At 36.8% G+C, this 12,998-nt stretch overlaps 1 protein-coding gene across 13 annotated transcripts in view; it reads right to left on the reverse strand.

Moving 5' to 3' along the window:
- The window catches only part of EPB41L2 (erythrocyte membrane protein band 4.1 like 2), a 129,081-nt gene that overhangs the window by 17,171 nt on the left and 98,912 nt on the right, over nucleotides 1-12,998 (reverse strand). For 3 of the 13 annotated variants that reach the window (XM_074896306.1, XM_074896307.1, XM_074896305.1), the window contains exons 12-17: nucleotides 12,444-12,616; nucleotides 9,516-9,697; nucleotides 7,342-7,989; nucleotides 5,046-5,108; nucleotides 2,096-2,242; nucleotides 627-731 (exon numbers count right to left, since the gene is read on the reverse strand). In XM_074896306.1, the coding sequence (XP_074752407.1) occupies nucleotides 627-731; nucleotides 2,096-2,242; nucleotides 5,046-5,108; nucleotides 7,342-7,989; nucleotides 9,516-9,697; nucleotides 12,444-12,616 (1,318 nt within the window). Of the gene's footprint in view, nucleotides 1-626; nucleotides 732-2,095; nucleotides 2,243-5,045; nucleotides 5,109-5,343; nucleotides 5,377-7,341; nucleotides 7,990-9,515; nucleotides 9,698-12,443; nucleotides 12,617-12,998 lie in introns of all 13 variants that reach the window. The other 10 variants (XM_074896309.1, XM_074896308.1, XM_074896317.1 and 7 more) reach the window with 8 other exon arrangements.

The following is a 12,998-nucleotide window of genomic DNA, read 5'->3' on the forward strand; positions in this document are numbered from 1 at the left end:
ATACAGAAGCATAGTTGCACAAATGAAATGTACCCAAAATAACATTTCTCGTACACAGAAAATTACTTATTTGCAAGTATTTTCACTGAAGCAAAAGAAGGAAGAAGAGAAAGAATATTAGCAGTGGTATCCCTGCTTTATTCTCATCTATTGTCCAACTATTCTAAAAGACAGGCAAGGAAACATAAAGTCCAGGAATAGGACTGAGTACTAATAGCAAGTTTATAAATTGTGGATAACAAAACACTTGAACACAAACTTTTCTACATCCATCAACAAATAATTCAGGATGGAAATACACTGCTTCCCAAATCTCATATTTATATATGTTACTGAAATAGGACTGACAGCTTTACATTAACCTACTTTTGTCCCAGTTCCTAGGTGGTGGGAAATAGTCCAAAAGTGATGTAAAAAAACAACATCACAGTTGCTACCCATCATCACTATGACACTGCTAGTAGTCCCTGGTTATGTGGTGTTTTTCACTGCATAGATGTTAAGTCTCTCAGTACTGGCTTAAAAAAGTTAACTCCATCAGGGAAAAAAAAAAAGAAAAAGAAAGAAGTGCCCAAGCTAGCCCACAGCAGATACAGCAAAAAGGCAGTAGGTTTCAGGGCAGCCACCTTATCGGTTTCCTCTGGTTTTGCTCCAGCAATCCATGGCATTGCAGTCCATTGCTTCTCCTTCCCAGGCAGTGTTTTCACTTGGAAAATGTGGTCTCCTTTTTTCTATTTGATTTTCATTTTATAAAACCAGTGTAAAACAACAAATAATGAGACAGACACACACTTTTACATAAACATAAACCAAACCACCTGAAAGTGACAGAACGTACTAGATGAGAAAAAAAAAATACAGAGATAAAGAACTTGGAGGGGCCTCAGCTTCAATACAAAGAAATCAACACAGAAAATACACACAACCACATAACAAAAAAAAGTTACACTTCTACATAAATGTCTATTTTAACCCAAAATATATTTATAGCTATTAACCAATGTGTCATTGACATCTGAAAATTTGAGCAGCATTTGTACCTATGCATATACCACTACGCATAGAAATATTCAGGTACTACTCAGAAATTTGATGAATAATTTCTTGGCAGTACCCATAAATTAACGAAACAGTCATTAAAGAAGTGATCCATACAGTCAGTGACTGTATTGTTCATATGCACATACAGTTCAGATAGCTTATCTTATTGAAATAATGTCTTATTAACAAAAGTCATTTGGTAGAATCAAGCAAGCTTACTTGAAAGTTCACTTGCAAGTGGGGACTGAAGAGAATACTTAAGAATTTAACGGGATAGGACAACAATACATTTAGGAGGGAAGGGTAGGAACAATGGTGAAAGAAAAGGGTAACAACAGAAGATAAACTGATTGCTTTCAAAGACTGATTTGCTCCTCTACTCTGTGAAAGAAGCAGCAAATAAGTCCCCATAAAACTAAAAGTTTCACAACAGCAAAAGAAATGTATTTGGGTAGTTTTCTTGCTACAAGCATTCACAATGATATTTCTAGAAAATCATTTTCCAAACTGCTGGTTTAAGGTTCAGTTGGGAAGGAGATACAGAGAAAAAGTAGATAAATACATTTTGGAGATTAAGGTGAGTAGATTTTAACTACATTCAACATGTCCTGAAGAAGTCAACACTGTAAATTAACTGATCATATAAGGTCCTTCTGAAACAACACGCAGGCTGTGTGTGTGTTTATGCACAAGATGTCTATGAAGAGTTAAAGAGAAAGAAAAGGAGGGAAAAGTTCTGCTGCAGCTGTAAAGGCATCTCCATCAATCTGTGTAAATCAAAGTGAAATTTAAGTTGTCCTTAACAAACAGGAAAATACTGCCATCACCTCCATTTTTTTCTAGTGATTCTAATTCGGTTGTTCTTCTAGAAGAATAAAATTCCACACATTTAAAGTCAGGTACAAAGGTAAGTGGTAAAAAGTTAATGTATACTTAGTATAAACAAATATGATATTAAGCCAAAGAGTGTTAATCTAAAGGACAAACTGCATTTACTGTATTATATTCAGGGCTGTATGGAAATGCATGCAGACAAGTGTCTGCCATGACATACCCCTTGTGTCTGTAGGGACAGAGGTGTGATACGCCGCTTTTCCCACTCATTTGGGCGTGGTTCAGGTGTGGATTCCATGAAATTGCGCTTGAGCTCACTAATGCTAGCCTGGTGTTTCAGTAAGTCGTCCTGGGTCTTATCCAGGTCCTAGCAACCCGCAACGTGAAACAAAGTAGGACAAAACACGACAACAAAAGCAAACTTAACTGGAAAACAAAACAAAACAAAGAAAAAAAGAAAAAAAAAGAAACCAACCAAGGAAAGTGCCTTGTGTCTGAAGAGCTATACTTCTTTGGAATGTCTTCAAATAAGGGAAGCAAGATTTTTTTTTTTTTTCTGTAGTAAAGGGCCACTCATACACTGTTTCCTTCATATTTTAAGGCAAAGGAAAAAAAAAACCTGTTCATGGTTATTTGACAAAAGGCTATTTTCATCCAAAACATGAAACCACTAGCCCTTTGAAACAATAATAGTTTCCAGTAGTTGTTGGCTTTCATCTAAAATTTTGTAAGCACAGAAGCAAACATTTTGGGATATTGCACAATTGACATTACTGAAGGTAGCTGTAAGAGAGAACAGTCTAACCCATAAAGCATTATAAAAATGCATCTTTCTTGATATTACAAGCTCCATGAAAAATATTTATGTGAAGACAATACTATGGGGCCAAATATGCAAGCAACTAATACCTGCTTAACTTCAGAGGGACTACTCATTGTGCCTGTCATGTAGGCTTAAATTTACTGGAAGAATCATATTTAAAGACTCAAAGCCTGATATCTGCCAGTTCTACATTTAAGAACCTGACAGCAGACACAGCACTCGTGTTACTACATATACAAATAGTTTTTGTGCACGCCAATACCAAAGAGGTGTACTTTCAAACTGCACCTACACAGGCAAGTGCCAAAGGGGACACCACATCATGAATATCAGATTAGATTTTCTGATAAGGCTAAACCGCACTTTGGATGAAATAACTACAAGCTACAGATACAGAAACAGACATAAGGATCAGGAGCTATGCAGAAACATAACTGTTCTGGTAAGTAGGCAAAACTCTATCTGCTTAGGTCTCTTGGAAATTCATTATCCTTTAAATACAATGCTAGGCTTTGGTGAGGAGAGCAGGTTTCATAATCCATCCTCCTTCCATCATGCCAGGGCTTGAGAAAAGCCTCTGTTGGTTACACACACTCTAACACAAGAATATTTTTTTTCAGTATTTTGTGGTGAAATTCAAGTTTAAGCCTCAGATCCATTTCTAGTACAGAATTAAAAGACTGAAGATTAAAATGGAATAATACCAATGTAGACATAATTTTTACTGATTTATCAAAAGAATGTAATCAGATACAATAATTTAGCTAAAGCATCTTGTTTTTGTACAAAGATTTTATATAGTCTGTAACAGAACATTTTAAAATTTTACTTTTAATATTTTGGTTAGGATTTATATAGTCATTGCTCACAATGCAAATATCCCTTGTCTTAAGTCATGAAGAATCCTAACCCAGTACTAAAGTTTATAATTTCTTTCATTAGTTTCTAATTTCTTTTCACTTGCATGTTCAGCCCCAGTAAGAGTTTGGTGCTGCACCTCTATTTCCTAATTCTGCAAGTACACACACATGCACTTTGAACGCTAAGCCTCTCCCCTTCTGGCAACTCAGTAGGTTCATACTGTTACAGGAGCAGTGCTTCACTTTTAATCTAGGACTAACAAACAAGACATTAAATATGACCCCCTAAGTATGTATTTTCTGAGTGAAATAAAGCCTTATGCCAAAGGCATTCTGTTACACAACTGAAGCTCGTAACAATCATGTCATTATTTTAAAACCTGTCTTGGCTTGACACAAGGCACGTTTCTTGGACTTGATCAAAGCACAGTTATGCAATGCACGCTTTCAGTGCTTTAGTAAGTTATACACAAGTAAAGTTTCAATAATGATCAAAAGCTGCAAAAAGCCAAAAACATATTAGTTGGGTTACTGCGATTCATACATCTTATTATTGAACAAAAGTAATGACTTTCAAAAAGACAGTTTTTGTGACAAAGGGAATTATTTATAGCCCCATCTGGATGAATAAAGACAGAATTAAGATTTTGTAAAATTTCTTCAGTTGCTAGCTTGTTATCAACCACAAGCAAAATGATATCGATTGCAACTACAGGTAGTCTTTGCTAAAATAATCCAGATTAACAGACTATATGGAAATTCTTATAATAAAAATCTCTACTTCAGTGATAAAGCACTATGCATTAACATACTGTTCAAAGCTCTTTGCTGTTTGCTCATCTTCAGTGAAAAACAACCTTTAGGAAGTAAGAATTAATTTCCTTTGAAAAATTAAAAAAATAAAGATTTCAGAAACATATCTAAACATTCCCTTTAAAAATCTGATCCTCATGTATATTTCTCAAAGCTTCTAAAATCAGTGAGCATCAGAACCAGAATTAGTTTTTCCATACTTCTACCACTGCTTGTGCCTTACTTATTCCATTTATTCAGGTACTGTATTTGATAAAGGTTCATTAAGATGGCAAAAATTAGAAACCCTGATCAATAGAAGATGCACGCTTTGAAGAGCAATATATAAAAATCCCATTTAGGATTATGAATTGGACTTATGTGTTTGCTTTATCTAAATAGGGCTATTATTCCCAGTTGCCACCTTGAAAACACCTAGCAAAAATAAACAAAATGTACAATCAACATTCAAGCTGAGGGTTTTTTTGTTTGTTTGGATTTTTTTTTGTTGAGTTTGGCTTTTTAAAAATTATATTTAAACTCAGAAACTAGAATGATAACATGCAACATTTCCAAGCTCTTTTCCCCCCATGCACTTCATGCACTGTGTCCGTAACAGCCTGCAGGTGACCTCCCATCCCATGCAGCCTGGCAGCCCGTGAGAAGGGAAAGTGTTTCTTATATTATATACAAACCTCCAACATTAAATTGCTATGTCTGACATAAATATTTTCCCCGTCTACTCTCAAGGAATTGCTCTGTGAAATCAAGCCACACACACACACAAAAAAAAAAAAATTAAAAAAAATCAAAATGAATATAAGACGTACAAGCAAGTAAATAAAAAAAGATCCATAGAACCAGACAGTTAAATAAAGGAAATAAAATGGTAAGGTGAAAAGGCACTATTCAGTCTAAATCCACAGAAAGTTTAGGGTTCTAACAAGGCAGGCAGCTACAGCCAGATTTAATTGTAAAAAAACAGCCATGCACCTTCTGCTGTGCTTCCTCCTCTTCAGATTCCACCTATGTGAGCACGTGGCAAATTTTCAAGAAAAGAAACGGTTAACATATGCTTACAGTCTAACAAAGAGGCTTCATCTGTTTGTAAATGCTGCAAAGCGTGCTATATTTACAGACCTTTACTGTTTCGGCCCCAGATGTTGAAATTACTAAGCGACTTTGGTCTTCTTTCACCTACATTGTTGTAGAATGGCTGAAATAATATTTGGCAAAAGTAGCATGAAAAATGGAAGTTTCACACTGTGTCCCCTTCTTGTTGTACTGTTCAGTGTTTTCCCAGATGGAAATTTAAGAATGAGTAAAGAAAAGAAAAGATATGCATAACTTCTATGGTAAGTGCCTTAAACTCTGCAACAAGCTGATGGGAACATGGAGTCTAATGCAGGAGTTCCTTTGGTAAGAGAGTTTAGGATTCGAGTCAAACACCTAAATATTTACGAAATGTATTAATTATTTTAGGAATGTTGCTGTCTTGTGATGACTTATTTGCACTCAAGCCCCTTTTTTAGGTGAATATATTCTTCATCAAACTGCAGTGCACTCTGTTGGAAATGATAGCTACTCTTCCTATCTTACCTCTCAGTATTCTGAACGCCTTAAGGAACAGCGTTCTTTAAAAAGCAAACCACCTCCTAGTCTTTCCACAGGTACAAATATGAACTTCTAATCTTAGGAAAAGATGCATTTAGAAGTCAACACTGTGCAAGTACATAAATTTGAAGAGGGGTTTACTTACTGCACATACTGTTGCATTTGGATTGTGTGAATGCACACATAAAGAAAATGATGCATTTTTATTAATTTCTCACTTATCTGGGGTTCTATTTTCTGCAACTTTATGTTACAAATGATGGATTGAATTAGGTTACAGAAAAACTGAGCAAGTTTTTAAAGTAATGATTTTAATGATTTTAAACTTAGATTCAGGTTTTTGTAACATCATGTCGGATTTAGCATGTTTTTTAATGTGTATATTTGTATTGATTTAATCAGTCTAACAAACTTTGTTAAATGTAACACTGAGTAGGCCCTCCCCTTTTTTGATTCTTTAATATTTGATTTCATATTTCCTTTGAAGATCAAAATAAAACACCTTTTTCTAGTGGTATTGCTGTAACATCTGCAGCAAATAAGGAAAGGAGGCATTTTGTCAACCACTCCAGATGATCAGAGCAACATATCAGTGTGACTGAGGCTTCTGTACAGCAATTTTAACTGTGTATTTCAAAGAATGTTCAGACTCCAGTGATTAAAGTCTGACACAACCTACAATCCCAGCTAATGAACAAAATCAGCCTCCACCTTAACTGCTGCTAGAGATTAATCAAAGCACCTTAAAAAAAAAAAAAAAAGTGCCTTGGACAGACTCAACTTTGCACACACCCTTGTAGAGCAGAAACGTCTGAAATCTGGAATAACAAAAAAGCTGATTTTAAAGCATTCACAACTTTCAGGAATTCAACTTTTAGGAATTTCACTTTTCAGATCTAAAAAGAACTTTGGAGATGTGCATTCCAGTCAATGCACACAGGAGACATGCATTTTAACACAAATTGACAGTGCAAGTAGCACAACTTGAAAATAGTATCAAGTAATGATATATCTGTTATTAGACAGCACTTTCAGTATTCAGATTTATGTGCTCATCAACTTTTTGAACTACAAAGCAACTCTACCTGCAGCTCAGTGTCTGTGGAATCTAATGAAATTATGCATGCTGTAAGAATTCAGGCAGAAAAACCACCAGCTATCTATTGACTAAAAATCCTGCAATGGCAATTTTTCACAAATGAGAAAAGTTAGAAAGATACAGATATACATGTGTGTGTGTGTGTGTGTGTGTATTTATATATATGTACAATGGCATATCGCTATCCTAGGAAGTGTGCAAAACTGAGCAGGCCTCTGGGAGAACAAGCATAAAAGCTATGTGCAAGTGCCAACATTTTAAGCAACAAAATTACACACCTCCTCTTCCTCTGCTTTGTCATTCAGGTCATTGTCATTAGAGGCACTAAAGGAAGTCACCTTAGGCTCCAGGTAGCAGAGGGACAGAGCAAGAGGAAGGGAAAATGTGAGTGAAAAAGGAACAGACTGGAAAGCAGACAGAAGCAGAACAAAGATAAGGAGAAAAGAGGGGATGAAGGAAGGAGAGGTAATAGGAATATAGTGCTGAAGGCCAGGTGGGAGGAAAGAGATGCAAACATCAGGAAGGCTAGGAAAAGTAATATAACCATCCTCATCAAGCAGCGAATGGAAACTAAAAGAAAAGCATCTAATAAAGCTGCATGAGACACACAACTTAGTGCTTTTGTAGTCATTTGTGTGGATTTTTCCCTCCATGGTGGGGGATCCTTGACTAGCTAAGGGTCTCATAGATTCAAAGATATTATTTGGTAAAGCTATTTCATTTTTATTATGATCTGGTGTTTCTTTCATAGAATTGCACTCTGAGATGTCTGGGATGGTAAGGAGGGGCTCCTCAAAGGGATCTTCCTCTGAAATATCTGAAAGCATGTCCAACTCAGGGACTGGTGACAGGTTGGTGAGATAGGATGACACAGAATGGATGGGTAGTGGTGATGGGTGTATGTGAGTGAGCTGAAGAAAAAAATTCTGTGCACAGTGGAAAATGGAAGCACAACAAAATGCAAGTTTGAAGGCACAAGAAAAGGGGGAAAAAAAAGAAATTATTAGTGAAAATTTTTACTTAGAAACAGGGATAAGTCTACTAATGCAATAGAAGTGACAACTAAAATAAAAATCCCTTTGTGTTTTACAAGGAGACAACTTGTTTACTTCAGTGGATTATGAAAGCAACCCATTACAAATGTTTTGTTCTCAGACTGTAAAGAACTGTGCACTTTTGAACTGTAGTAGTCACTTACAACAGATGTAAGCAGACAGACATTCAGAGCTTTGGCAGAAAGGTCAGGGGACAGTGCAATACACGAAAGACAAGCTGGCACTTTGATTCTTAGGTTTATAACCATTTCCTCTAAGACTTAAAGAGAGCCAGAAAGGAAAAGAAGTATCTGTGCTAGGGGGGAAAGAAAGCTGGCCACAGAATTGGCATGTGTAACAAAAACTTAATGAACAGCTTCCTGGAACAGCTTCTCAAAATACCGCGCTTTTTTCCCTTCTTTTGGTTAAAATATTGAAAGATACTGCCACTTTGAAAACAAGGGATTATCACCATTTTATCAAACCCAAAGTTGTAGTAATTTATTTTACCATTTTTCTCCCATAAAGAAAGTTTCTGTGTGCCTTTTTCCTAGGCTAGTTCAAAATTATTACAACTTGCCAGTAAACAAAAAAAAAATGCAACTGTGGCTATTTGTTCCCTTTCTACACTTGAATGCAGTGGGAACATGTGAACCACATGGAGAAACTCAGCGGCCCCCCTAGGAATAAAATGGGTAGCTAACTTGCAAAATGTTTCAAAACAAACTTACTCTAATTATGAAAGAAAGTTCTGAAGAGCTGCCCCAAAAAGAAATGATCTCCAAGAGAGAATAGCAGCAGATTTTAGCTGACATTTTTAAAGGAAATTTTTACATCAAATCATACAAGGTCTACATTTAATTTTTTGACCTATTCGCCCAGTAGCTCAAACAAACAAGACAAGTCAATGGTTGTTTGCAACAGGAACAGACCAATGTACTCGACTTTTCACAGAAATTTACACTTCAGTCAACATACAAGTTTCTAAAGGATGGAGTAATTCTGCAATGGCTACTAAAATGATACTGTTACCTATGGTAATCAAACACAAGTCAACTTTGTAGAATGTACACAACTGTGGATATACTAACAATTTTTTTTTTAAGCCTGAATAAACTAAGGAAATTAATAAAACATTATTTACCCTTTGAAACATTTTTCCAAGAACTCATGCAAGTTTACTGAGAATTCAGATTAAATTTATAGAAATAAAAGAAACCCTAGGTGAATGCTATTCAGAAGTCTGTATTCTCTTTTGCTTACATACACTTACATTAAGTTAAACCTACAGAAAGCACTTGACAGTTTTGATTTTAATATGGTGTTCTGTATGATGCTCAGAAGTGATAGGCACTATATTATCACACATGGACACACACCACATGAACAAGTAATTTTGTTGTGAAAGTCAGCCATACCTTTCCATCCTGAGTCAATTCTAATTGTGGAGTTTTGATTGGGCTTCCATCTTCTTCTCTGTCACCTTCTTTTAACTTGGCTTGACCAGCAGCTTCAATGTCAATGATTTTATCTCCAGCAGCCTGCCCTCCAGCAGCAGGGAAGTCTCTTAGCAGACTTTGGTCTGAGATACCCATGGGAGCTATTAGAGAACAAAATCATTTTGGTTAATTGGGATAAATTGGAACATTTTGGTTTTAAGACTTCTTAACAAAATGATTTTATAGTTATGTCAGCAATGAGCAGTATGAGCTAGAGAGTGATAAATTATTTTTCAGTTTCTTGGTTTTGCAAAAAGTCTATGGTTCTCATTGCACTGATATGAACAGCAATGTACCCTTGTCATATAATATGCACTTACTATGCAAGGGAAAAAACTTCCCAGTATCAGGCGGGCATTTAATTATCAACTTTCTCATCAGTCTTGGAAAAGAAAATGAAGGTACTGTGGGATTTGGGATGTTAGGCTTTCAGGGCCTTTCTAAGTAGTAAGTTCTGCAACTTAAGCTTCTGATCCATCCTTGGGTGGCAAACAGAGTATTTCTTGGGCATATGTCCGTCAAGTTCCACAAGTAACTTTTGACAAATCACAGAATAATTTAGGTTGGAAGGAACATCTGAAGGCCAGCTAGTCCAACCCCCTGCTCAGAGAAGGTCCAGTCAGACCAGGTTGCTCAGGGACTTGTCCAGTTGAGTTTTGAGCATATCCAAGGTCTTTTTAAACAAAACAAAAAAATTTTCTTATTTCTAACTGTGTCTCAACTTGCAGGCACTCCCCACTGCCTCATCACTGTTGCATCTCTGAGAAAAGCGTGGCTTTGTCTTTTCTATACCTTTCCGGTAGATAGCTGTGGATAGAAGTATCTCACTACAGCCTTCTCTTCTTAAAGCTGAAGGACCACAGCTCCCTCAGCCTCTCTTCATACAGGTCTGCAGCCATCTGGCCAGCTTGGTGGCCCTTACTGGGCTCACTGCAATATGTCAATGCCCATTTAATACTGGGGATCCCAAAGATGGACACAGTACTCCGGATATGGTCTTCACAAAGTGCTGAATAGAGAGGAGTAATAATTTCTTCTAATGTGCTGTCTATGCTCTTGCTAGTACAGCCCAAGATACAGCTGTCCTTTGCTGTAGGGGCACACTGTTGACTCATGTTCAACTTCTGCAGCAGGAGTTCCCAGATCCTTTTCTGCAAAGCTGCTTTCAGTGCAGCTGGTCCCCCAGCATGTACTGGTGCATGGTGTTACTCCTCCTCAGATGCAGGACTTTGCATTAATTTTTGTTGATTTTCATAAGGTTCCTTTCAGCCCATTCCTCCAGCATGCTGCAGTCCATCTAGTGAGGGCAAGGTGGGAATGGAGCAAGAGTAACCCTTACAAGGGTGAGTATGCAACTCTAGGTGTTTGGGATGAACAACGGCACTGGACATGCTGCTCACAAAGGAGAAGAAGACTGCAAGCACACCCTCTGCAGAATTTCTTGTTTCGAGTGTACACTCATGGTATGAACCTACATCTGGCCTACTGCCTGAAGAAAGAACAATATTTAAGGTTGACTTTGAATGAACACAGTTTAAAATTATTACAGCCTGCAGATGGCAACATCAGCAAGATGCCTTAAATGCTGGCCAGGAATAGCTGGTTTCCTTTGAAGATGATTAAGGGGAAAAAAGGAAAACCAAGAGCAACATTTCATCATGCCCAAATCTTAACTGTGATACTTCTCTAGGAGTGAAAGTTTGGGCCTGAACACACATGAATACACCCTTGTATTCTGCAGAGCATGCACAAAGGATCCCAGAAAGCCTTGATGATACAATCTCCAAGAGTTGGGAAGAATTCTAATTGTTTCTAAAACAAAAGTACAAGAACTACACCAGACTCAGACAGTAACACTGATGTGGTGATGAGTCTTTTGGTTGCCACAAGGACTCATCACATGCTACCAGTGCAAGCACTTTTGCCTCTTATTTTTGTTTTGGTTCTCAGAAGGTTTTCCAAGCAAGCATCACAGTTTGCTCATTTGTCCCAGTATAGAAGAATTAGTTTTTGCATAATTAAGTGTCTTCTAAGTAAAATATTTTTTGGAGAAAATAAGGTAAAGTTAACAGCTGAATTGCAGCTAAACTCACATCATTGTCACAGTTCACTTTTGTTCTAGTGAAGTTGTGTATGCCTGAATCTAAGTCAAGCTTCACATCATTTTTCTGAAGAATTTTTCTACTTTATATTATTTCAGAAGTGATTTAGAGTAAAACACGTGCTTCTAAATCTCTCACATACCGCTGCTATACCTGCCTTTGGAAAGCATGCCTGTTTCCAATATAGGAAATTAGAAGGTGTTTCTGCTCAAAGAGACCAAACACCAGTAATGACAAAAAAATTGTAGCTATTCAAACAACCCCAACATAAAAATTGTTATCTAAACAGAGAAGTAATGAATAACAATATACTGAACAAAATGATACAAAACTAGAAGAAACAACCTGGTTTGCCTTTTATGTTTGGTGAAGGGGCACTCAGGCCAACCCAGAGCCCAAAAGATGACACTGACCAAACAATTCCAATCAACAGTATATAGTACATGCCTATCCCGTAAAACAGATATGAGTAGTGAACACAGATGCTACATGTTGAACATAGAATCCTCTATATATTCACAGCAGTGCCATACAATTTAGGCAGTGACTCAACTTACTTTTTAGGTCACCTAAAATTGAGAAGTAACCAAAATGGCTATTCCTCACATTACCCATCAGAAACCAAAATTAATAACCAGTTGACATACTGGCCATCCAAAATGTCAACATGTTTGAATACTGGTCAGATCAGAGTGACAACACATAATGTAATCGTTACACTGGAGAAATAAGTCAAATTCCATACCTCCATCAAGGCTTCTAGAAACACGTTTGCTTGAAGTGCGTTCAAAGTATGGAGCTGGTCTGTCTATGAGGTTGCTAGCCTGTCGTGTCTGTGCTTGTGTACGTCCACTGTAGCGGAACTTTGAACCCAAGGTTAGAAACTTTGCTTTTGGAGGCTGTTCTGGTGATACAAGTCTAAAAAGTAAATATGAGGAAAGTCAGTTAAAAAGGCTTTATTTTATGCATTTAATGAGGTACTTTAAAGCTACTTACTGTATTTCAACTTCAGTTTTCCATGCATGATTTGTGAACTCTAAGAAAGGATTCTACTATAAGCTCTGAGAAGAACTTCTAAAACAATGTATGTTATTTATTATTTGCAGTTGAAGTGGTGCTGATAACCATCACATTTTCCACAGTGTGACTAAGTATGTGGGATCCTTATATTTTGGTGCTATCTTGGTTAAATTGTATTTTTTGTAGAAAGATGAGGCCATTATAGGTCCATAAAGAATAACTCTCAGATCTCTCTCCTTAGAATGCTACTTATAGTAGAAACTATACATCCCACTTCCAC

Source organism: Athene noctua, chromosome 1 (genome assembly GCF_965140245.1).
Source record: "Athene noctua chromosome 1, bAthNoc1.hap1.1, whole genome shotgun sequence".
NCBI classification, from domain to species: domain Eukaryota; kingdom Metazoa; phylum Chordata; class Aves; order Strigiformes; family Strigidae; genus Athene; species Athene noctua.